The sequence below is a fragment of the Bos javanicus genome, chromosome 5 (genome assembly GCF_032452875.1).
Source record: "Bos javanicus breed banteng chromosome 5, ARS-OSU_banteng_1.0, whole genome shotgun sequence".
In the NCBI taxonomy this organism is placed as follows: domain Eukaryota; kingdom Metazoa; phylum Chordata; class Mammalia; order Artiodactyla; family Bovidae; genus Bos; species Bos javanicus.
In genome coordinates, this window is record NC_083872.1 from 68,209,721 (window position 1) to 68,232,828 (window position 23,108).

General features: G+C 44.0%; 2 protein-coding genes across 4 annotated transcripts in view; one reads left to right on the plus strand and one right to left on the minus strand.

Moving 5' to 3' along the window:
- GLT8D2 (glycosyltransferase 8 domain containing 2) overlaps positions 1–2,757 on the minus strand; it is a 42,567-nt gene extending 39,810 nt beyond the window's left edge. The window contains exon 1 of the mRNA XM_061417120.1: positions 2,100–2,757. The gene's annotated coding sequence lies outside the window, so the exon portion shown is untranslated. The remainder of the gene's footprint in view (positions 1–2,099) is intronic.
- A 14,926-nt stretch (positions 2,758–17,683) lies between these two features.
- HCFC2 (host cell factor C2) overlaps positions 17,684–23,108 on the plus strand; it is a 57,666-nt gene continuing 52,241 nt past the window's right edge. For 2 of the 3 annotated variants that reach the window (XM_061417129.1, XM_061417131.1), the window contains exons 1-3: positions 17,684–17,893; positions 19,581–19,729; positions 21,104–21,264. In XM_061417129.1, the coding sequence (XP_061273113.1) occupies positions 17,731–17,893; positions 19,581–19,729; positions 21,104–21,264 (473 nt within the window). In that variant the 5' untranslated portion in view covers positions 17,684–17,730. Of the gene's footprint in view, positions 17,894–18,559; positions 18,643–19,580; positions 19,730–21,103; positions 21,265–23,108 lie in introns of those variants that run through there. The other variant, XM_061417132.1, reaches the window with a different exon arrangement.

The window sequence follows — 23,108 nt, forward strand, 5'->3', positions numbered from 1 at the left end:
TCAAGGAACTAAGATCCCACATGCCATGTGGCATGGCCCCAAAATAAAAATTAAATTAAAAAAATAGTATATTGCAGAGTAATAACATGTTAAGCTATGTGATGTGATAAAATGGCTCGGCATCAACTGGGACCTGCAGTGTTAAACAAAGAAGCAGATTTCTATGGAACTTCTTAGGACTTTTAGAATGCCATCACGACTTGAGCGTGCTGAGAGGAGGATATGGCTCACAGAACATATTTTCCTCATGGGACTATCTTCTCTGGAACATTCTTTGGCAGATGCTGAAATAAAAGAAGTCTTTAGAATCAAGCTCCCTGGGAACTAGGAATGAAATGGTGAAGGCTGTGGCTTGGTGAGCACATCTTTCTCTCATCAAGGGAAGAGGCAGGAGAACTAAAGAGAGGCAGAGTGGAAAAAAGAAGGAGAGGTGTTTGAAGAGAAGGAAGAACGTCGGGCCCTGGAGAGACAACTTGGGTGGATGTGAGGAACGTCTGGTGACTGGGCTATTAGGGGGAACCGTGTATCCAAAGCGGGGCTATGGCCCAGTGCAGGATGTGTGGTCACTTTCCCCGCCCCCAGCATCATCATCACTAGAGATGCACCACTAGAGAAGCTTCCCTCCCTCCCTGAGGGCTCAGTACTCTGCTGATCCCTGCATTATGCCCTTCCAGACACAGTAAAGTAAAAGTGGTAGTCACTTGTCACTTGGCAAAGCCTTGGTGCTTCCCTGATGGCTCAGCTGGTAAAGAATCTGCCTGCAATGCAGGAGACCTGGATTTGATGCCTGGGTTGGGAAGATCCCCTAGAGAAGGGAATGACTACCAACTGCAGTATTCTTGCCTGGAGAATCCCATGGACAGAGTAGCCTGGCGGGCTACAGTCCATGAAGTCGCAAAGAGTCAGACATGACTGAGCCACTGCCAGTGCAGGAGACTCTGGAGACATGGGTTCAATCCCTGGGTCAGGGAATCTCTGGAATATATTCTTGCCTGGAAAATTCTACAAACAGAGGAACATGGACAGTGTGTGGGACCACAAAGAGTCGGACACAACTGAGAGACTGAGCACACAACACATTCACACATAGGATGTCCCTTAATTCCTATTTTACAAATAAGAAGAGTCGCCCAGAGTCAAAGCTTCTAAGTGGCAGTGCAAAGACTCATCTCTGTGAGTCAGACCCCAGAGCCCATGTTCTCACCACTGCCCTGCAGAGCTCTGAGTTAGATAGAGACCCAGAATTCCATCATGCAGCATGCAAAAGCATTCCGTGTATGGATGCAACACCAAAACATTCGGAGGAAAAGACAAACAAACCAATGTCGCTTGGGAAATTTGGCTGCACAGGGCCAAACAGCTAGGGACTGCCTTTTCCACAGCACATTCAGATGTTTGGATATCATATTTTCTTCTTTTCCTTTTCCTCTTATATTAAGTATCCCTTCTTAACTTATGTCATAAGTTACTTATCAGTTTTTATCAGGCTTAGCCAATGTATTATTCTTGCTCATAAAGTGAACATAAGAGGACATTTTTTGAACATTAAAAAGCATTTTTCAGCCTGAACACTATGACTACTGTATTTACAATAAGCCTTATTTAGATTTCATATGATTGCTAGTTCTTTGCGGGGGAAGTGGGGCGGTGCTTGGAGCCCTCAAAACAGCTTCCTAGGACGGATTCCGAAAACAAGATTCATAACTCAGTTAAATCTTTTGTGGCTCAGAAACATACCTGTCTTAAATGCTAGCATTTATCAAGTCCTAGCTAACCGATGATTTCCACACTGAAAATATGAGGAAAACAGTAAATCAACACTCTTTGGCGGGTAGGGAGATGGAGATAAATCCAGGTCTGGAAAAGCAATGCAGGATGTGAAAAACTTGCACACTATTTTGGATTTGCGGCGATGGCAAAAAAATGAAGCAGATTCTGCTGGCATGCTACAAACATCAGCTGGGGGCGCCTGAAGGTGGTTTGCATGGGACAGTCCACCTCAGATCTACTTTCTTGCGTCTACAGCAAAATGAAGGACAGCTGCCAGCAGGCCAGAGTGAAATAGACAGGCTGTCACCCTGTTGTAAATTTCTGTTTACCTGGTGAGCGGTGAGATCAGGATTCTGGGTTCCTCCGTCCAAAGAGCTGCAGGGCAGAGTGTTCAAATCGTAGCTGGCCCCAGGGTACTGCCCTTCATGGTGCTTCAGCTGCTTCTAAAATCCCATTGGAAATCTCAAAAGGCTGGAGAGCCTCGAGGCCAATATTCCGTTTCCAAGAGAGTCCTGCTCCCCCACTGTACCTCCCTTGCTTGCGTCGACTTTGGAGCGGGTCGGGTTTCTTCCACCCCTGCTCCAAGCAGCTGGGAATCCAGGCGCTGTGCTGGCCGAGTGAGGAGGCCTCTGAAACCACTTCCAGATGTGCTTGGCTGGCTGGCTCCGACGGGCCAGACTTCCTTTTGCAGCCTCCTCCGGCAGCCCGCAAATCATTTTGAAAACAAGGCTGCTCTGGAGGTAAAGATTCAAAACCGGAAAAAAGCAAATGCTTGGAGGGTGAATTTCCACCACACATTGGGGCTCAGGTACATGTTGAGAGGGCGAAAGTGAAGAAGTTAAGTGCATACCAATTTTAAGACTGTCTTCATGGCCACTAGCTTCACCTGAAATGCCCTTGTCATTAGAATGCATTCGTGTCCAAGTCAACACCCAGATAACAACTGTGGTATCCTCTGCCAAGGCAATGATAGTGACAGAAAGTTTCTAGATGGTGTGTTTTGTGCCTGAACATGGAAAGGAATCAGGCAGTGCATCAGCCCCACCCAGTTATGTGCTGTTCTGTGTTCCTGCCATTTATTCTCAGAAACCCAGGAAACCGTGCCAGCACTTTGCCTGGGATCATGGAATGTATTCAGCAGTGGCTTCTCTCCCTAGTTCCTACAAGGAAATGAGTCTGCCTCTGCTCACTGCCTCCATCTAAAATGATATTGCCCAACAGAAATATAATGCAAGCCACATTGCCATTTAAAATTTTCCAATAGTCGCTTTAAGAAAAATATTGTGTCCACAAGTCTCTTCTCTGTGTTGGCGTCTCCACTGCTGTCCTGCAAATAGGTTCATCAGTGCTATCTTTCTAGATTCCATATATGTGCGTTAATACAGTGGGGGAAGGTGGAGGAGGGACAAACCGAAAGAGTAAGAACGAAAAATACACATTACCATATGTACAAAAGATGGCCAAAGGGAATTGCTGTATTAAACAGGGAGCTCAAACCTGGTACTCTGACAACCTAGAGGGGTGGGATAGGATGGGAGGTGGGAAGGAGGTTCAGGAGGGAGGGGACATATGTATACCTATGGCTGATTCATGTTGATGTGTAGCAGAAACTAACACAATATTGTAAAGCCGTGATCTTCCAATAATTAAAAAATAAAAGCTCTTAGTTTAAAAAAGGATAGTGAAGTGAGTCAGAGAAAAACAAATATTGTATAATAACGCATATATGTGGAGTCTAGAAAAATAGTACTGATGGACCTATTTGCAGTGCAGGAACAGAGATGCCGACGCAGAGAATGGACTTGTGGACGTAATGGGCGAAGGGAAAGGTGGGACGAATTGAGAGAACAGCACTGACGCATATACACTACCATATGTAAGATAGCTAGCTGGAGGGAAGCTGCTGTGTGCACAGCACAGGGAGCTCAGCCTGGTGCTCTATGATGATCCAGAGGGGTGGCACGTGATGGGGGAGTGGAAGGGAGGTCTAAGAGGGAGGGGATCTATGTGTACATACAGCTGATTCACACTGTTGCAAAGCAGAAACTAACATAACATTGTAATGCAGTTATCCTCCAATTTAAAAATAAAGCATCTAAAAAATCCTTCACAAAAAAGAAAAACACAAAGAGGTCAAATTAATTTTAATGATAAATTTTATTTAACTCAATATATTAAAAATACTATTTCAACATTTCATTGGCAGAAAACTTATTAACAAGACATTTCACACTTTTTGTTTTGTATGAAGCCTTTAAAATCTGGTGTGTCTTTTACATTTGCAGCATGTCTCAATTCCAACACTAAATTTCATCAGAAACAACTGATATGTATTTAGATTTTATAAAATTTATGATTTAAAAAACAGATTTGCAGGCTCAGGTTGCTCCAAACACACTTCAAACTTTTCCAGTCACTGGATCATGAATCAGTTTTTCAACTGAAATTGATTAAGACTAGGTACAATTTAAAATTCAGTTCCTCAGTGGCACTAGTCACATTTTAAGTTCTCATAGCCAGTGTTGCTAGTGGCTACTGTAATGAACACTGTGGCTCTGAAGGATTTAGTGCGGGCTGGTTTCAGACTCGAACTTGCAGAGTCAGAGTATCTAGACCAGATCTATTTGTATAGAACTTTGAACATTAACAAAGCATTTTGATATCTTCTATTTTGTTTTATCTGTATAACATTCTTGTTAGGTAAGTTGAACAGATGTTTTTTGCCCCAGTCTGCAAATGAGCAAGCTGAGCCTTTGAGCAAGTTAAAGTCCAAGTTCCCACAGCAATATAGTAATGAAGCAGGAACTGGAATTTCTGTTCAGCGCTTTGCAACTGTTTCTTACTTGAGAAGTGTTTCAAATACTAGGATTTGGGGCAGCAACTCTGGGGTTAAATTGTATGCATAATTATTTCCTCACTTGGTCATCCTTCAAGTGAATTACCAGGCAGTCCAGAGGTTGGGACTCAGCATCTTCACCACCAAAGGCCCAGGGAACTAAGATCCTGAAGGCAGCATGGCATGGCCAAAAAAAAAAAAAAAGAAAGCCAATAAGGTCATCCTTCAGAAGCACTGTAGAGAATGACTGGCAGCCCTGTGTCATTCTCTTGTCTACCCTATCCTAGGGCCTCCCTGGTGGCTCAGCAGTAAGAATCTGCCTGCCAATGCAGGAAACACAGGACCTGGGTTCGATCCCTGGGTTGGGAAGATCCCCTGGAGTAGAAAATGGCAATCTGCTCTAGTATTCTTGCCTGGAAAATTCCATGGACTGAGGAGCCTGGTGGGCTACAGTCCATGAGGGTCAGACAGGAGTTAGTAAGTAAACAACAAAGAGCCTTTACATCACCAGCAAGTGTGCCACCTTTCTTTGGAGCAGACTCGACTTCATGCTATTCCTCTTCTCTCTTTACTTCCAGGAACCTGTTTTAAACCACAACTCTCCTCAATGTTTCAGCTAACAGCTGTGATTGTAAGATATTTATCTTAGGTTGCAGCAAAGATACATTTTATATATTGATCACCTGCAGGAAGCCAGAAGGTTCTGGGTGATAGCTTGGGGTACTGTGTGCTAAGTACTCTTGCTCCAACCCTCACTGCAACTACATGAACAAAATACCAACATTTCCTGGCTCAGGGCTGGCCACTGCCATTTCAGAAGCTCCAAGCTCCACACCTGCCCAGTCCAGTTTTCTCCAAAGGCTGGGTTTTTCTCTCCTTCCTATCTCTCATCCACTTAGCAAAATGCCTGACCCAGTGGAAGAGGTGGTGAATAAGGAGGTTCAGAGAGTATGAGAACAAAGCACCCAAGAAGGGGACTCAGAAACAAAATAATGATCATGTTGGTTCATAGACCCTGCTTGTTGATCATACTAACTTCCATATGGAGCCAAATCTCTCTATCATTGTTCTTGGTACACTTTCTCCCTGATCCCTTACTGCCTCCAACTGCAGATTCTCCTTTATTTCTGCTGGGCCATGTTCTGAGGATGCAAGAGGCTTATTATCTATGACCTGGATTTCCACACTGGATGCATAGATTCTCCTCTGTGGAAGAAATAAGAATAGAAAGAGATGCAGGATATAGGAGCACCCTGAGAAGTGCAGTGGTTACCAGCCTGGGCTCTGGAGACTGACAGAAATCTAGGTGTCAACTCAGGCGTTATATTTACACATTCCTGAAAAGCCCACTTTCAGTTTCCTCATCTCTAAGATGAAGAAGCTTCTTGTGAGGGTTAAAAAACATCACGCATGTAAAGCACTAAGGGCTAGGGTTAGGATATAAGCTATTATTAGTGTTGTTGCAGGAAGACACTTCAAAGTATGAACAAAAGAAAGACATTGTAACAGTGAGTTAGTGGTGACTTTGTTTTAAAGTCCACATTTGTTATACGCTGTTGCCAACATTGATAGCCTGGTATTACTTAGTAACCTCTCGGCTTCTTCCTTTCAAATATAAAAAGTTTTGGGAAGATAGAATTATGAACTTGCCTAAAAATGGCAGAAGGGAGTGGAACAAACCTACACAGAATATGTTGTTCAATAAAGTTCTTGGGGAAAATGAAAAATGTGTCTTTCATTTTTACTTAAAAACTGAAGGAACTTTTTGGCCAACTGATAGAAACACTCATTTGAAGTGGCGATTGTCCAGTGAAAAGTACTCATACCTCCTCCAAGGTCCTGCGGCCAGAGCAGCATGTGAGCTGAAGTCGGCTGTCTGGGACTTCCTGGAAAGCTACTGTTTTCCTGGCAAAGAGCCGTTTGGTGCCTTTTGCCCTTTCCTCCTGTCTGAAATCCAACCTTGGAGCCTGGAGGTGGAGTAGCCATCTCAACACCCTGTGGCTGAAAGGACCACCCTGTGCTGCTGCCTATGGCCCTGCTGGGTATGTGCAGAGACCACCATGTTGAATCAGTCAGGGTCCCAACAGGACACACACGGCTTACTCCAATGGGCTGATGGTGGAGACTTGGAAAACAGGCACTATTTGAAAAGGTGTAGTCGGTGTTAGGAAACATAGTTAAGAGTCAAAGCTGTAACCTGGGGTTAGCGATGCAGGGAGCATTTCCAGTTCTGTGGGCACGAGAAGGGAGTGGTTACCAGGACCAAGAGAAAACAGCTGCGGGGAAGGGCTGCCTGAGAGGAGCAGCCTCTGTTCACCCCAAGAAAGGGATGAGGAGGTTCATTACCCCAACCTTACAATTTTCTGTGGGTAGTGACTTCCATTGGCCAAACCCAACTGGACACCAGAGACCTGGAGAGTTGAGGTGATGCAATACATTTAGGTCAATCTCAGGGCACTGAGCAAGTTAAAGAGGAGTATAGATCCAAACAAGCAAATGTAAAATATCTGTGACCTGCCATTGCGTGATTCAGTGGTCCTGAACATGATAATTAAGAAGGACAGAGCAAGAGTATACAGATGTGAGAGTTGGACCATAAAGAAGGCTGAGCACTGAAGAATTGATGCTTTTGAACTGTGGTGCTGGAGAAGGCTCTTGAGAGTCCCTTGGACTGCAAGGAGATCCAACCAGTCCATCCTAAAGGAGATCAGTCCTAAATACCTACTGGAAGGACTGATGCTGAAGCTGAAGCTCCAATACTTTGGCCACCTAATACAAAGAACTGACTCATTGGAAAAGACCCTGATGCTGGGAAAGATTGAAGGCAGAAGGAGAAGCGGTCGACAGAGAATGAGATGGTTGGATGGCATCACTGACTCAATGGACATGAGCTTGAGCAAGATCTGGGAGTTGGTGATGGACAGGGAGGCCTGGTGTGCTGCAGTCCATGGGGTCGCAAAGAGTCAGACAGGACTGAGGAACTAAACAGAACTGGACTGAGCAAGAATGGGGCTTCCCTGGTGGTTCAGCAGTAAAGAATCCACCTGCCAATGCAGGAGACTTGGGAGACACAGGATTGATTTCTGGGTTGGAAAGATCCCTGGAGAAGGAAAGGGTAATCCACTCCAGTATTCTTGCCTGGGAAATCCCATGGACTGAGAAGCCAGGCAGGCTACAGTCCACAGGTTCTGCAGAGGGTTGGACATGACTTAGCAACCAAACAAGAACAACAGGAAAGAACACAGGAGGAGCCTCAGTCCTGATGGCTCTGGGAGTCACCATAGCAGCCTGAGCTATTTATGGAGCATATAACCATGTGAGAAAGATAAACCTGGATCCAGTTAAGTTGCTCTGGTCAGGTTTCAGTTACTTGCTTGAATGCCAGCCCTATGTGATCTATATGCATTTTCCATTTGTGCTGTCATTAGTCGACACAACTCCAATTATCTGATTTATTATTATTCCATGTTTATTTCTTATTGGTTGAAAGCCAAATGTTTATCATTTTTTACCCAATGGGCCTGCCTTAGCTGAATGTTTTACTTTGTATATAAGTTGGTAAGATAAAGTCTATAAAAGCTGATAAACATGACTGGAAGGAAAGGGAGCAGCAGCATTGGCAGTAGCACTGACTTACTGCCCTGGGACAGGCTGCTGCTGCTGCTGCTAAGTTGCTTCAGTCGTGTCCGACTCTTAGCGACCCCATGGACTACAGCCTACTAGGCTCCTCCATCCATGGGATTTTCCAGGCAAGAATACTGGAGTGGGGTGCCATTGCCTTCTCCAGGGACCGGCTAATGAGCTCTATTTACTGCCTTGGTCTCCTGGGGCTGGGCTCCAAGATCAGCTGCATGGGTGCAGAAAATACGACTCTGAGGGTTTCAATTCCCTCTCCCTGGCTGATGGGGGCTCAGTCATGGGTCATCCCCTTGTCTGGAGCTCAGACTTGCTGTCTCTTCTCTGCCACTCCCTTAGCTGCGTCAATCACTCCTATGCTTGACTCTTAGCATGCTGGGGTCCCCTTCTCCCGCATGAGATGACTGCTTTTCCTCCTTGGCTTCTGTGCCAGTTCCCTGCTCTAGTCATTGGTGTAGCCTCTCTCTAGCCTGGAGTCCTGTGTTGATCCTGCCAGTGCCCTCCCTCTCCATGCCTTGGCTGCTGCTCTAGCCATTGTTGGAGCCCTGTGATCTGGGAGCAGACCTCTCAAACACCATCTGCCTCCTTCATGGTGGGAACAGTGCCTGCCCACACTCTCTGCTGTTGAGCTCTGCCCACCTGCTGGTGCTCCTCAAACCCCAGGTTCAGACTGCTGCCAATAAACCCTTGGCCTGAGTCCTTGATTGAGATTAAGGTGTCCCTTGGACAAGGCAATTTTACACTCTTAACTGAAAATACTGCACTGTCTGCTGCCTCTCAGCACCAGCCCCACCCTCTGTCCTATAGCTCAGGATGAGTAGAAACAGTAGTAATGTAATGAAAATGATAGAAATGAAACAATCTATTATGTACCACGTGCTGACCACATGCCAGGCACTGCTTAAGCACAGAACTTTCCTTGTTGTGCACGGTGTCAGCATACATTTCAGGCACCATGGACAAAAACTACACATTTCAGTATAGTTTAATAACATCAGTCCCCCTACAACACAGTTCAAAACTGTTACCACAGTATACCAACTGTGAGTAACTGGATAAGTATAAACTTTGCTGCTAGCTTTTCAGTCCACAAAATTATTATGCTGTTAACAGCATGATTTTGTGACCAATCATGTCACTTCTCTTACAATCTATAAGTATTGGTCACTGGGCTGTTGTTATTCAATTTATGTACAGATAGCAAAGCATGTAGTTGTATTGCTTCCTTAATTCCCAGTGATAAACTTACGTGACATCTATAAAAACAGATAATAGAATTGGCCAACAAAAAAAAGCTAGCAAAAGAGATAAAAATGGGGACTTCCCTGACAGCCCAGGGGTTAAGAATCCATCTGCCAATGCAAGGGATGCAGGTTCGATCCCTGGTCCGGGAACTAATATTCTGCAGGCTTCGGGGCAACCAAGCCCCCTGTGCCACACCGTGCAACACAACTACTGAATCAGCACTCCAGAGCCTGCAAGCTGCAACTACTGAGCCCACCCACCTACAGCCTGTGCTCCACCACAAGAGAAGACACTGCAATGAGAAGCCCACGCACCCCAACTAGAGAGTAGCCCCAACTCATCACAACTGGAGAAAGCCTGCAAGCAGCAACGAAGACCCAACAAAGCCAAAGCAAACAACAAACAAATGATAACGGTGGGAGTGAAACTCACATCAAAGGTAAACAGAGGTGGAGAAGAAATAGCTGCTGTGGGATGATACTGTCACTATTCAACGCTAGCTATGCAGCCAGAAAAATTGAGTAAAGGTGATTTTAAAAACATAAATAAGGAAGGTTGTTGTGATGAGGGTGGAGATGTTCCAGAGGGATTGACACAGGCAAAAAAAAATTCACATTAAAGAAACTCTCTAAGGTATTTCATGATGCTGAAAGTGTTAAGGATAGAATATGGGAAACTGATCCAAACTTAGAAAGGAATATGATCATTCTCTAAGGCACAGAATAGATGCTTACTCCTTACAGTATGTTATATTACAAGAACGCAAGCACTGCTCAGTTTCATACCAACAACAACAACAACAAAAAAACTTTGGTAAGTTTTATACCAAAAAACTTCAACTCTTCGTTAAGTTTTGTACCAAAAAAAAAATGCCACAAAACCAACCCAAAACATTTAATTTTCATCTTCAATGGGTCCACTGTTTTAAATTACAGTAGAACAAATAAATACGAAGTCTACTATTCTTTCATTTCTTTAGACAGTTAAAACCAACAGCAAGAGAACTTTAAATATTTTGACAAACATTTTTAAAGATCAAGAACAGAACAACTGTAGTTTTTCCCACTGAGAATTAAGACTTCTTTGATAGAAGTGATAATGATAGTCACTCAGCCATGTCCGACTCTTTGCTACTCATGGACTGTAGCCCACCAGGTTCCTCTGTCTATGGAATTCTACAGACAAGAATACTGGAGTGGGTAGCACTTCCCTGCTCCAGAGGATCTTCCTGACCCACAGATCCAACCTGGGTCTCCTGGTTGGAGATTGGCCTCCTGGTTGCAGGCAGATTCTTTACTGTCTGAGCCACCAGGATGGCCTAAGATCTCTTTTCAGGGTTTCAACTTCTGTGGTCATTTTCACGGAACTACACTCTCTTACAATGCAAGCACAGCCTGTACTTTACATGTATTATCTCATTTGATCTTCAAAATAACCTTAAGAAATAGATGCTGTCATCATTCCCATTTTACAGACAGAGAATTTGAAGCCCAAAGAAAATACTTCGACTGAGACCACATAACTATTATTATTGTTCTTTCAATCTTCAAGTCTTTTTAGAATTCCAAATTTATAGATTTCTTTTTGCACTTTGAAGATGTTGTGCTGGGTCTTCATTGTTGCACTCGGGCCTTCTCTGGCTGTGGTGATCAGGAGCTAGTCTCCACTGCAGTGCTTGGGCTTCCCTTGCTGCAGAACACAGACTCTACTGCAGCACTAGGACCAGTAGTTGTGGCATGTGGAGTCTTCCCAGACCAGGACTGAACCTGTGTCCCCCGCACTGGTAGGCGCATTCTTAACCACTGGACCACTAGGGAAGTCCCCAGCTAATGTAATGTTAATATACCAAATGCCCCAGTTCTGGCCAATGAAACCTAATGGCAGGTATGCTGGGTGGTTTCTGAGTAAGATGCTTTTCCTCCTTGTAAAATGAGAGTTCTATTCCTTGTCCTGGATGTCTTCCTATGTCATGCCTTTGGGCATTGGTTGTGTGCGGACACAATGTCCAAAGCTACAACAACCTTCTTTTAACCACAAAGGAAAGGTTGAGAGAAATTCAGAGCTGCCACCTGGAACTGTAACACTGTTAAACTGCTAAGCTAACCTTAGACTTACCTACCCCAGATTTCTTGTGCAAGATAATTGTCATATCATTTAGCTACACTGTGTTGGATATTATGCTACTTGTAAGAGAGAGCATTTCCAAATGACATACTCTTTTGCTATGATTTAAACGCTTGTGTTTAAAAGGCTCCAAATTCACTGCAGATGGTGACTGTAGCCATGATATTAAAAGATGCTTGCTTCTTGGAAGAAAAGCTATTACAAACCTAGACAGCATATTACAAAGCAGAGACATTACTTTGCCAACAAACGTCCATGTAGTCAAAACTATCATTTTTCCAAGGAACATTTCATGTAAAGATGGGCTCAATAAAGGACAGAAATGGTATGGACCTAACAGAAGCAGAAGATATTAAGAAGAGGTGGCAAGAATATACAGAAAAACTATACAAAAAAGATCTTCAAGACCCAGATAATCACGATGGTACTATCACTCACCCAGAGCCAGACATCCTGGAATATGAAGTCAAGTGGGCCTTAGGAAGCATCACTACAAACAAAGCTAGTGGAGGTGATGGAATTCCAGCTGAGCTATTTCAAATCCTAACAAATGATGCTGTCAAAGTGCTGCACTCAATATACGAGCAAGTTTGGAAAACTCAGGAGTGGCCATAGGACTGGAAAAGATCAGTTTTAATTCCAATCCCAAAGAAAGGCAATGCCAAAAAATGCTCAAACTACCATGCAATTGCATTCATCTCACACGTTAGTAAAGTAATGCTCAAAATTCTCTAAGCCAGGCTTCAACAGTACGTGAACCGTGAACTTCCAGATATTCAAGCTGGTTTTACAAAAGGCAGAGGAACCAGAGATCAAATTGCCAACATCTGGTGGATCATGGAAAAAGCAAGAGAGTTCCAGAAAAACATCTATTTCTGCTTTATTGACTATGCCAAAACCTTTGAGTGTGGTGGATCACCACAAACTGGAAAATTCTTCAAGTAATGGAAATACCAGACCACCTGACCTACCTCCTGAGAAATCTGTATGCAGGTCAGGAAGCAAAGTTAGGACTGGACATGGAACAACAGACTCGTTCCAAATAAGGAAAGGAGTACGTCAAGGCTGTAAGGCTGGGCTGGATGAAGCACAAGCTGGAATCAAGATTGCTAGAAGAAATATCAATAACCTCAGATAGGCAGATGACACCACCCTTATGGCACAAAGTGAAGAAGAACTAAAGAGCCTCATGATGAAAGTGAAAGAGGAGAGTGAAAAAGTTGGCTTAAAGCTCAACATTCAGAAAACGAAGATCATGGCATCTGGTCCCATCAGTTCAGTTCAGTTAAGTTCAGTTCATTTGCTCACCGACACTTTGCGACCCCATGAATTGCAGCACTCCAGGCCTCCCTGTCCATCACTAACTCCTGGAGTTCACTCAAACACACGTCCATAGTCGGTGATGCCATCCAGCCATCTCATCCTCTGTCGTCCCCTTCTCCTTCTGCCTTCAATCTTTCCCAGCATCAAGGTCTTTTCAAATGAGTCAGTTCTTCACATCAGGTGGAGAAAATATTGACATTTCAGCTTTAACATCAGTCCTTCCAATGAATATTCATGACCGATTTCCTTTAGGATGGACTGGTTGGATCTCCTTGCAGTCCAAGGGACTCTCAAGAGTCTTCTCCAACACCACAGTTCAAAAGCATCAATTGTTCAGTGCACAGCTTTCTTCATAGTCACTTCATGGCAAATAGATGGGGAGACAGTGGAAACAGTGATAGACTACTTTTTTGGACTCCAAATCACTGCAAATGGTGACTGCAGCCATGAAATTAAAAGATGCTTATACCTTGGAAGAAAAGTTACAACCGACCTAGACAGCAGAGACATTACTCTGCCAACAAAGGTCTGTCTAGTCAAGGCTATGGTTTTTCCAGTAGTCATGTATGGATGTGAGAGTTGGACTATAAAGAAAGCTGAGCACCGAAGAATTGATGCTTTTGAACTGTGGTGTTGGAGAAGACTCTTGAGAGTCCCTTGGACTGCAAGGAGATCCAACCAGTCCATCCTAAAGGAAATCGGTCATGAATATTCATTAGAAGGATGGGTGTTGAAGCTGAAGCTCCAATACTTTGGCCACCTGATACAAAGAACTGACTCACTGGAAAAGACCCTGATGCTGGGAAAGATTGAAGGCAGAAGGAGAAGCGGGAAATAAAGGATGAGATGGTTGGACGACATTACCAACTCGATGGACATGAGTTTAAGCAAGCTCTGGGAGTCAGTGATGGACAGGGAAGCCTGGCATGCTGCAGTCCATACAGTCGCAAAGAGTCGGATACAACTGAGGGACTGAACTGAACTGAAATGTTTGTATCCCTGTCCAAATTCAAATGTTGAAATCCTCACACCCCAAAGTGATGGTGTTAGGATGTAGAACTTCTGCTCTTGATCTAAGGTCATGAAAGTGGGGCCCTCATGAATGGAATTAATGCCCTTATAAGAGATCCCAGAGAGCTCCCTCTGGGAGCAGTGAGAAGTCAGCAGTGTGAAACTTGCAAGAGAAGTCTTCATCAGAATCTGACCATGCTGGCACCCAGACCTTCCAGCCTCAAGAACTGTGAGAAATAAATGTGGGTTGTTTAGAAACCATCCAGCCTATAGTGCTACAGTAGCCTGAACCGACTAAGACATCTCTAACCTTTTCATCTGAATTCTTCCTCAGGACCACAATCATGTTCAAGTTTCATCCCTGGAAAAGAATAAGAATAGCTTGCTCTGTACCCAGCCATTCCTCCCCTCCAGCCACTGTTTTTTCTTTCCTTTCAGGGGCAAGTCTGTGTAAGAAGTAAAGTATACATGTTATCTGTGCAGCCTCACTTGTTATTCATTCTTCGATCTTCTGTGGCTTCCCTCCTCCCACTCCACTAAGTATTTTAATCTAGGCCATTAATAACCTCTTAGTCTGCAAATTCAGCAGATGCTGCTTCTTGGTCTTTTTCTTATCTGACCTTTCTATGGCTCTTGGCTTTGATAACCACTTCCGCTCTGTGAAAGCCCCTTTGCCTGCGGCTTCTTTGACATCGCCCTCACCCAGTTCCCTTTTGACTTCTCTGGCTATTTATTCCCCATTTCGTTCATGAGAGCCTCCTCTGTCTTTATCACTTAGAAGTTGGTTTCTTTAGGGTGCTATTCTGCCTCACTCTTCCCTTTCTACACTCTTCTCCTAGATGGCAACTTGCATTCTTAAAGTTTCAAAGATTGAAGGTAGCTTTCTTGAGAACTGGGGACCTATTCTAGACTTCTCACTTAAGCAGAGCTGAGCTGAGTCATAGGTACTCTGTTAAAATATCCTTCATAGTGGATTAAGCATCTTGTCATATATTGAAATGTGTCCCCCAAAAAGATATGCGGAAGTTCTAACGCCCAATAGCTGTGATTGTGACATTTGAACACAAGGTCTTTGCAGCTGTAAACAGGTTAAGATGAGGTCAGCAGGTGGGCCTTAATGTGATATGACTGATGAACTTCTAAGAAAAGGAAAAGAGACACAGACACGGGGAGGACACCATATGAGGATGGAGGCAGAAGTTGGAGTGATGTGGCTACAAACCAAGGAAGGTCTGTGGTTGAGAGTGACTACCAGAGGTTAGAAAGAGGCAAGGAAGAATCCTTCCCTACAGGTTTCAGAGGGATTATGTCCCTGCTGATACCTTAGATTTCTAGACCCCAGAAGTGTGAGACAGCACCTTTCTGTGGTTTTAATCCACATGGTTTGTGGTACTTCATTACAGCAGTCTTAGGAAACTAATACAGACGTGTCCCACCATCCTGAAGCTCCTTATCTAAGCAAGCAGTTATCACTTGTAATCTCTTTTGTCTTAACATTTTGCCTTCATCTTTCCCTTAGTTCAGAGGTTTTCAGACTTTCAAATATCATACACCAGTTTGGGTTTTTTAAAATCTGAGTATCAACATTGGGTTTGCAACTTTTAATTTTACCCTTAGTCATTTGCTATAAGGACATTAAAACAAAACAAAAACGAACTACCATTTACTTAAAAGCATCATTTATAAAAGCTAGGACATTTTAACACTAAACTCTCAGAATAAAGTACAGTTCTTTAAACTAAATATTTAATGTTTTATGAAAAACTCATTGCTCTATCCCAACTTTTCCAGTATTGTTTCAGATAAAAAATATATAACCAAAACAGTTAAAAGCACATGGTATGTATGTAACAACAACAACAAAAAAATCAGTACATAAATATTCATAGCTTTCTTTTCTTTGTTTCCAGCCATCTTCCTATTCCAAGTTCTCTTTGAACATATCATGAAGTTCAGGCATTAATCAGCGAGAGTAAAAACTTGAGAAACAGGAGCTGTAAAGAATAATAAGAATTCCTTCTTAAAAGGAAGAGAATGACCTCTCAAAAGGAAGTTTAGATGAATGAGAAGGTGGGAGAGGCATGGTTAGGTTTCAGAGAGTTGGGGACAGGAGATGAGCTAGGCATATGAAAGAAACTGAAAATAAGATGAGGAAAACGAAATTTTAGGAAATTTGGTCTACACTATGTGTATTCCCTCTTTGATACCTTAAGAGTGTGAGGTAGGGATCTATATTGCTTTAAAATTTCTTTGGAAGGAATGATGCTAAAGCTTAAACTCCAATACTTTGGCCACCTCATGCGAAGAGTTGACTCATTGGAAAAGACTCTGATGCTGGGAAGGATTGGGGGCAGGAGGAGAAGGGGACGACAGAGGATGAGATGGCTGGATGGCATCACTGACTCGATGGACGTGAGTCTGAGTGAACTCTGGGAGTTGGTGATGGACAGGGAGGCCTGGCGTGCTGCGATTCATGGGGTCGCAGAGAGTCGGACACGACTGAGCGGCTGAACTGAACTGAACTGAATTGCCCCCCACCTCCCACCACCCCAGCCCCCCCCCCTCTCTCCCCAGCCCCCCCGCCTCCCCGGCCCAAGACTTTGAGTGTGATTCTTTATAGGACCAGATCACAAGGCAGCCCGGACTTAAAAGGGTTACTTATGACTGCATTCAGAGGAAGTATGGTATAGTGGTTAGGGGTTGGTGCTCTGGAATCAGAAGTTGTGCCTTTGAATCCTGGCCCTACTTCTTCTCTGCTGTGGGCCCACGAGAAAATTACTTTTCTGTACCTCATTTCTCCATTCACTAAAAGGAGAAAACAGTACCCACTTCACTGGATTGTTGGGAGAATCATGAGTTAACACATAAGGCAAGGAGGACAGTGCTTGTCAATTAAACACCCTCAAACGTCTGACAACAATAAAACAGAAATCTATTCATAACCTCCCATCTGCTTAAACAAAACAACTTTCGCGGCTCACCGTTCCTAAACTTCTTGGCATGGCACCCTCCAAATCTGATCTGCCCTATTTGTCTTAGCAAGCTTAGCTCCGGTCTTCCTCCAGAGTCAGCTACAGCGGGCACGCGGCGCTCGCAGACGCTCGGTCGTGGTCCAGATTCCCTCCTGCCCTCAGACCGGCTCCCCCTACCCCCCACGCCCGATCACCCCCGCCCGCCTCCCCTACCCCTCATTACCCCGCCCGGGTCGCCCCATGCCCCCGCCTTCGTGGGCATTCTCGCCGCCCTCGCGGCGCCTGGGCACGCATGTCACGCCCTCTGCGGAGACCAACTCTCCTCTCCTCTCGCCCCGCTCCCGGCACTTCAAAACCTCTAAGCGAGCTTTTCTCTTGCTGTGCTGTCATTGTTTAAAGGGTCCGACTCGCTTGCACATCCTAGATGCTCAGTTAAAGTGACCGTAAAGGGAAACGGTCTATCTTCTCCTGCAAACACAAAACTGCAGGTACTGGGTGGGGAGGGGAGACTGGTCAGCAGTAAATTTCCTTCCATCCTAAAATCCGTTGCCCCTGGTGCCCAGACCAGACACGTCGCCCGGGGATAGGGGCGGTAGTGCCTTCCAGTACTTCGCCCCCCACCCTGCCCCGCCCCGCTCCGCTCCTTCCAGCCTTGCCCTGGACCCCCGCGGTCACGTGACCATCATCCCCCACCTTGGGCTACCGTCCCCCGCCCCAAGCGCACAGCTGGAGGCCGGTCCCCGCCCTCCCCCGGGAGCAGCGGCGCCGGAGCGGGCGCAGTGCATTGTGGGCAGAGGGGCGGGGGTTGGGAAGATGGCGGCTCCCAGCCTCCTCAACTGGAGGCGGGTTTCTTCCTTCACGGGGCCGGTCCCCCGCGCCCGGCACGGACACCGAGCGGTGGCCATCCGGGAGCTGATGATCATCTTTGGAGGAGGCAACGAGGGCATCGCGGATGAGCTGCACGTCTACAACACCGGTAGGCGCGGCGACGGTTCTTCGGCCCCTCCTGCGGGAGCCGCGGAGGGGGAGGGGAGACGAGGCGGCGGCCGCGGCCCTGACAGCTGTCACCGCCGGGTCACTGCCTTCTCCGACCGGCGGCAAGGAGTGCGGCTCGGCCGGGTGGCCCAGCTCCCGCAGCGTCCCGGGCCGTAGCTCCGTTTCCCCGGGTTTCCCTCGGGCGAAACCGGCCCCGGAGCGGGGCGCGCCGGCCCTCTGGCAGACGGTCGTGGACACCCCCCTCCCGGCCCGCGCCAACGCTGCTGGCGGACGTAGGCGAGAGAGACAGTTTCCACCCGCCTGGGCCTCTTGCCGAAGTCTCGCCCACTCCGGTGCCCCGAGATCCCTCCCTGTCAAAACCCAACTCCAAACCAGCGCTCCTCGGGGCCTTCCCTGTCTTTGCTTTCCTTCCTTCGTAGGAAGAGAATATAGGGGAAATGAGGAGGGAAAAGGAAAGGCCATCTGGTACTTTCACCCCCAGTTGAGCCCCGTATCTGGCAGGTGGCAGTCAAGATATTTACCCCGTTCTCAGCGCTCTTAACTGGCGGGGAAGTGGTTCGTGGGTGAGACCGGCGCCTGGGTCTGCGCAGTTTGGTGTGTGTGCCCAAGCTCAGCCGTTTGGCGCTCGGCGATCTGGGAGGGCCGTCGGCTTCAGCACCGCTGCGGATGAGAAATGCCTCGGGCCGCGGAGGCCCTTGCCCTTGAGTACCTCTGTGGAATATACGGGAGGTTGGAATTTCATTTTTTTCCCACTTGTAAATGCGCCAACTGTCATAAGAAAGCTGTTTTCTTGGTGTAACGTTAATAGATGAGTTTCAGATCAACGTCGCGGTCCGTAACTTTTCTCTGGCCGAATAGCTTAACTGTAGCGGTCATTTAGAAATGAATAAAATGGTGGAGTAGGAGAAATTTCTTATTTTCTCACCTTCTCCTCCTTCTGGCACCCCAGCCTAAAAAGTTAGAAAGTTAATCGGTACTTCGGTAGAATGTGAAAATCTTGGCTTTGAAGTTAAGTTAGACCCAGTTTGAATTTTGCTCTGCCAGTTGCTTAGGATCCGCGCTAAAGTTAACCTAAGTGTCAGATTTTTCACTTGTAAAATGGAGAGGATGATACTCCCCAGGTAGGGTTTTTGTTGAGAAATTAAATGATATATAGATCAAGGTTTTTCAGCAGCATGTCTATTGACATTTGAACTGGGTAATTTTTGGTTTTAGGGGGCTTTACTGTGCATTGGGCTTCCCTGGTGGCTCAGAAGGTAAAGAATTGGCCTGCAATGCGGAGACCTGGGTTCAGTCACTGGGTTGAGAAGGTCCCCTGGAGGAGGGCATGGCAACCCACTCCAATATTCTTGCCTGGAGAATCCCCATGCACAGAGGAGCCTGGCGGGCTACAGTCCATGGCGTCGCAGAGTCAGACACGACTGAGCGACTAAGCACACGGGTACTGTGCACTGTAAGATGTTTGGCAGTCCCAGTCCTCTACCCACTAGCTGCTAGTAGGACTCCCGCCGTCCACTTATGACAGCTAAACATTTTTTATTTGTCCCTGACCGGGCAAAATCATTTCCAATTAAGAACCACTGATATAAACGATCCTTATAAAAGTACATACTCATAGTTTATGATAACTTTATTATAATTGGTTTTCATTTTATTTTGGCTACTAGTTACAAATCAGTGGTTCCTACCAGCTGTTAGAGGAGACATCCCTCCAGGTTGCGCTGCCCATGGATTTGTCTGTGATGGTACAAGAATATTAGTATTTGGGGGAATGGTTGAATATGGAAGATACAGCAATGAGTTATATGAGTTACAAGTAAGTGTATTTCAAATTTATTATCTCAGACTGAAATGTTAATAATGATATTGCTCTTAATTCTTTGAAAGATTGCAAAATATTTCATTAACATGCTGAAGGTAAGTGTGAGCTCCACATTTTATAGCTTCGAAGAAAACGTTTCCACTTCACTAAAAAGCCAAAGTTTCTAATGTAATTCTTTTTCCAATACCCAGTGCAACATTTGTAACATTAAGATATCTGTTACTTAGCATCAGTTGTACAAGTTATATTTGGGCTTTTGTATCTTAGTGCAGTCTTTCTTAAGCTTTAACCTGCAACAGAAGCAGGGGGCGGGTTTGTGAAAACAGATTGCTGAGCCCCGCCCTCAGAATTTCTAAATCAGTATTGTCTACAGAGAATTTGCATTCCTACTAAATTCACACCTGCTGCTGCTGATCCCCAGACCACACCTTTTGGAAAACTTCTGCCTTAGTTATAAAAATTGTTCCTCTAACACTAATAATCCCCGCACCCCACCCCCCGCCCCAGCAATGCATACAAAAGAGTAACAGTTTCAGATAGCCTTCCAAATTTGACTCTCCAATGAACCGGACTCAGAGCCCACTGTGACAGCCCTGACTAATTTTTATTCCTAAACTGTGCTTGTATTCCCAAGGCTGTGATCATGAGGGTGTTTGATAGTTGGCAGATGTAGATGGATTATGCCTGTTTATAAGCAGTTCATTTCAAAAAATGTAAATCCATGACTAGAGAGTAAGTTTTGGAGTTTGGTTTGTTAAATGATCTTTACATTGGACTTCCCTAGCAGGCCAGTGGTTAAGACTGCATTTCCACTGCAGGGAGCACAGGTTCTATCCCTGGTTGGGGAACTAAGATCCCACATGCCCTGTGGTGTGACCAAGAAAAAAAAGTTGTTTTATATGATCTTTATGTTTATTTAAAGATTAAAATATATACCATTCATGGATTAACTAATTTCAAAAGGTGAGAGTACATAAATTGCATGTAATCTTAAAGTTGTAAATAATTTTGAATACCTCATTTGGAAAATATTGGGTTGGCCAAAAGTTTGTTTGAGTTTCCCCATGATGTGTTGCTGAAAAACTCTAACAAACTTTTGGCTAACCCAATTTTTATGATTACTAGTGTTAATGATTATTAGCTTAGTTTGCCATGTGGAAAGCTGTGAATATGGAAGACTAGACTGATTTTCTGTTGGAACACTCATTTTAATTTCAGAATTTATTTGGTTATTTGTCATTTGTCCCCGAAGTAGTTTATTGAAGCCTTCTGATTGGATTCAGATTAAAATGTATTGGTATGATATTTTAGTATTTTAACAGGAATGTTTTGTGATTTTGTCTGAGTGTATCTATGCTCTTTTTTTAGGCAAGTCGTTGGTTATGGAAAAAAGTGAAACCCCATCCCCCTTCTTCTGGTTTACCTCCTTGTCCTCGACTGGGACATAGCTTCTCTTTATATGGTAACAAATGCTATTTGTTTGGTGGCCTGGCAAATGAAAGTGAAGATTCAAACAATAATGTTCCCAGGTATGCCAACACTTTTTCAGATCAAATGTTTATTTTATGATTTAGATTAAGAACATGTAATTTCTTCCATCTTTAATTATTAAAAGCAATGAAGCTTATCCCTTTGCATTTGAACCTAACAGTGAACAAATTTGTGTCCATTTGTGATTTTTCCTTAGTCCCTGGAGTATATCACTTTTCAAAACTGTGCCTTTTTTAATCAAATCATCTTACTAAATTGGTATTAATATAACCATATATATTATATATGGTTATATATAACCATATATTAATATAATATAATATAATTGTGGCAGTTATATTGTATATGTTGAGCCATAATGTGTTTTAGTTGTTGTAAGTGATAATGAAAAGTAACAAATGGTTGTTTACAAATTATATTTCTCTGGGAATTTGGTGACAAAAATCTGAATATCAAATGAAGGCCATCATTTCCACTTTTCACATAGGGAGCTGTTAAGAGTGGTTCACACAAGCAAATACCTTTAGAACCAATCCTCTTCTTTTTTCGAACAGAATTAATCACTGCCTCTTTTCTTTTTGCATAATGTTTTGATCACATGGTCATTATAGCATTCAGGATTTGGAGGTTTAGAGTCCACAAGGCTGTTTTCTGATTCACTGCTTACCATGTATGTGTCCTTTAGTGGAAGTAATCTAAGCCTGTTTTCCTTCACTGTGAATGGGAGTGATTAAATCCAGTGTCATTGTGGTTGCTAAATAAGATCATTGGCATAATTTTCAAAGCACTTTCAAGTTGCCATCAGCAATATCAGTAGTTGTCATCACCATTATTAATGTGTCTTTTTATCTACATTAGATTGATTTTAGAGCCTTACCTTTTTTTCCCTACAAACTTAAAAAAAATAACATATGCTAAAACGACATAGAAAATTTGGAAACTAGAGAAAAAGAGGAAAAAAAATGTATCCCCCACACTAATCCAGATACTTTTAGTACATGTCTTTTTTCATTTCTCCATTAAGCAGATTTATTTTGAGATACTGACTTGTGAAATTCAAGGAATCAGACAATGTAGAAAGTTCTTTTTCGCAGGATCCCTATTCCCCAACATAGGAAGAAACACATAATTCAATTTGATGTGTATGTTTTGGGACCTTTTTCATATAACACATTGTATTAGTCAGTTTTTGACGTGTTAAGGGTAAGCTTCTCAAGTTTATGCTGCTTGAGAGAATAACTAGATACATGTGATGCTTTTTAAAGCCTTGATTAAAGCCAGCACATTCATTTCTGTTGACATTCCAATGTTCAAAGCAAGCTCTAAGGCCAAGACCTGAGTGGGTGATGCAAGGATACATGTTTTGCTTTCTGGGAGAAGGGACTTGGGAGTATTAATCTGATTCTACTCTTTTTTTTTTTTTAAATAAAGTGAGAGCTTTCCTTTTGCTTTATGACTTTGAGTGTTTACTTGTTTGGGTTTTTTTGGTTTTTTTTTTACCTTTAATAATATATGTTTGGGTGAACTCCGGGAGTTGGTGATGGACAGGGAGGCCTGATGTGCTGTGATTCATGGGGTCGCAAAGAGTCGGACACGACTGAGCCACTGAACTGAACTGAACGGAATATATGTTTACATGGCAGTAGATAAGGATTGGCCTCTTATTAACAGTGGAAAAGTAGTCTGAGTTATGCAAATTATCTAACCATTCCCCTATAGATGGACACTTAAATATTTCCATTTTGCTATTATAGTTTTTGCATAATGTGAAATTTTTTGTAGGATTGATATTTATGAATGGAATTGGGAAGGAGATGGTGGTGATCAAAGTATACATTTTAACTTTGTTCAGTTCAGTTCAGTTCAGTTGCCGAGTCCTGTC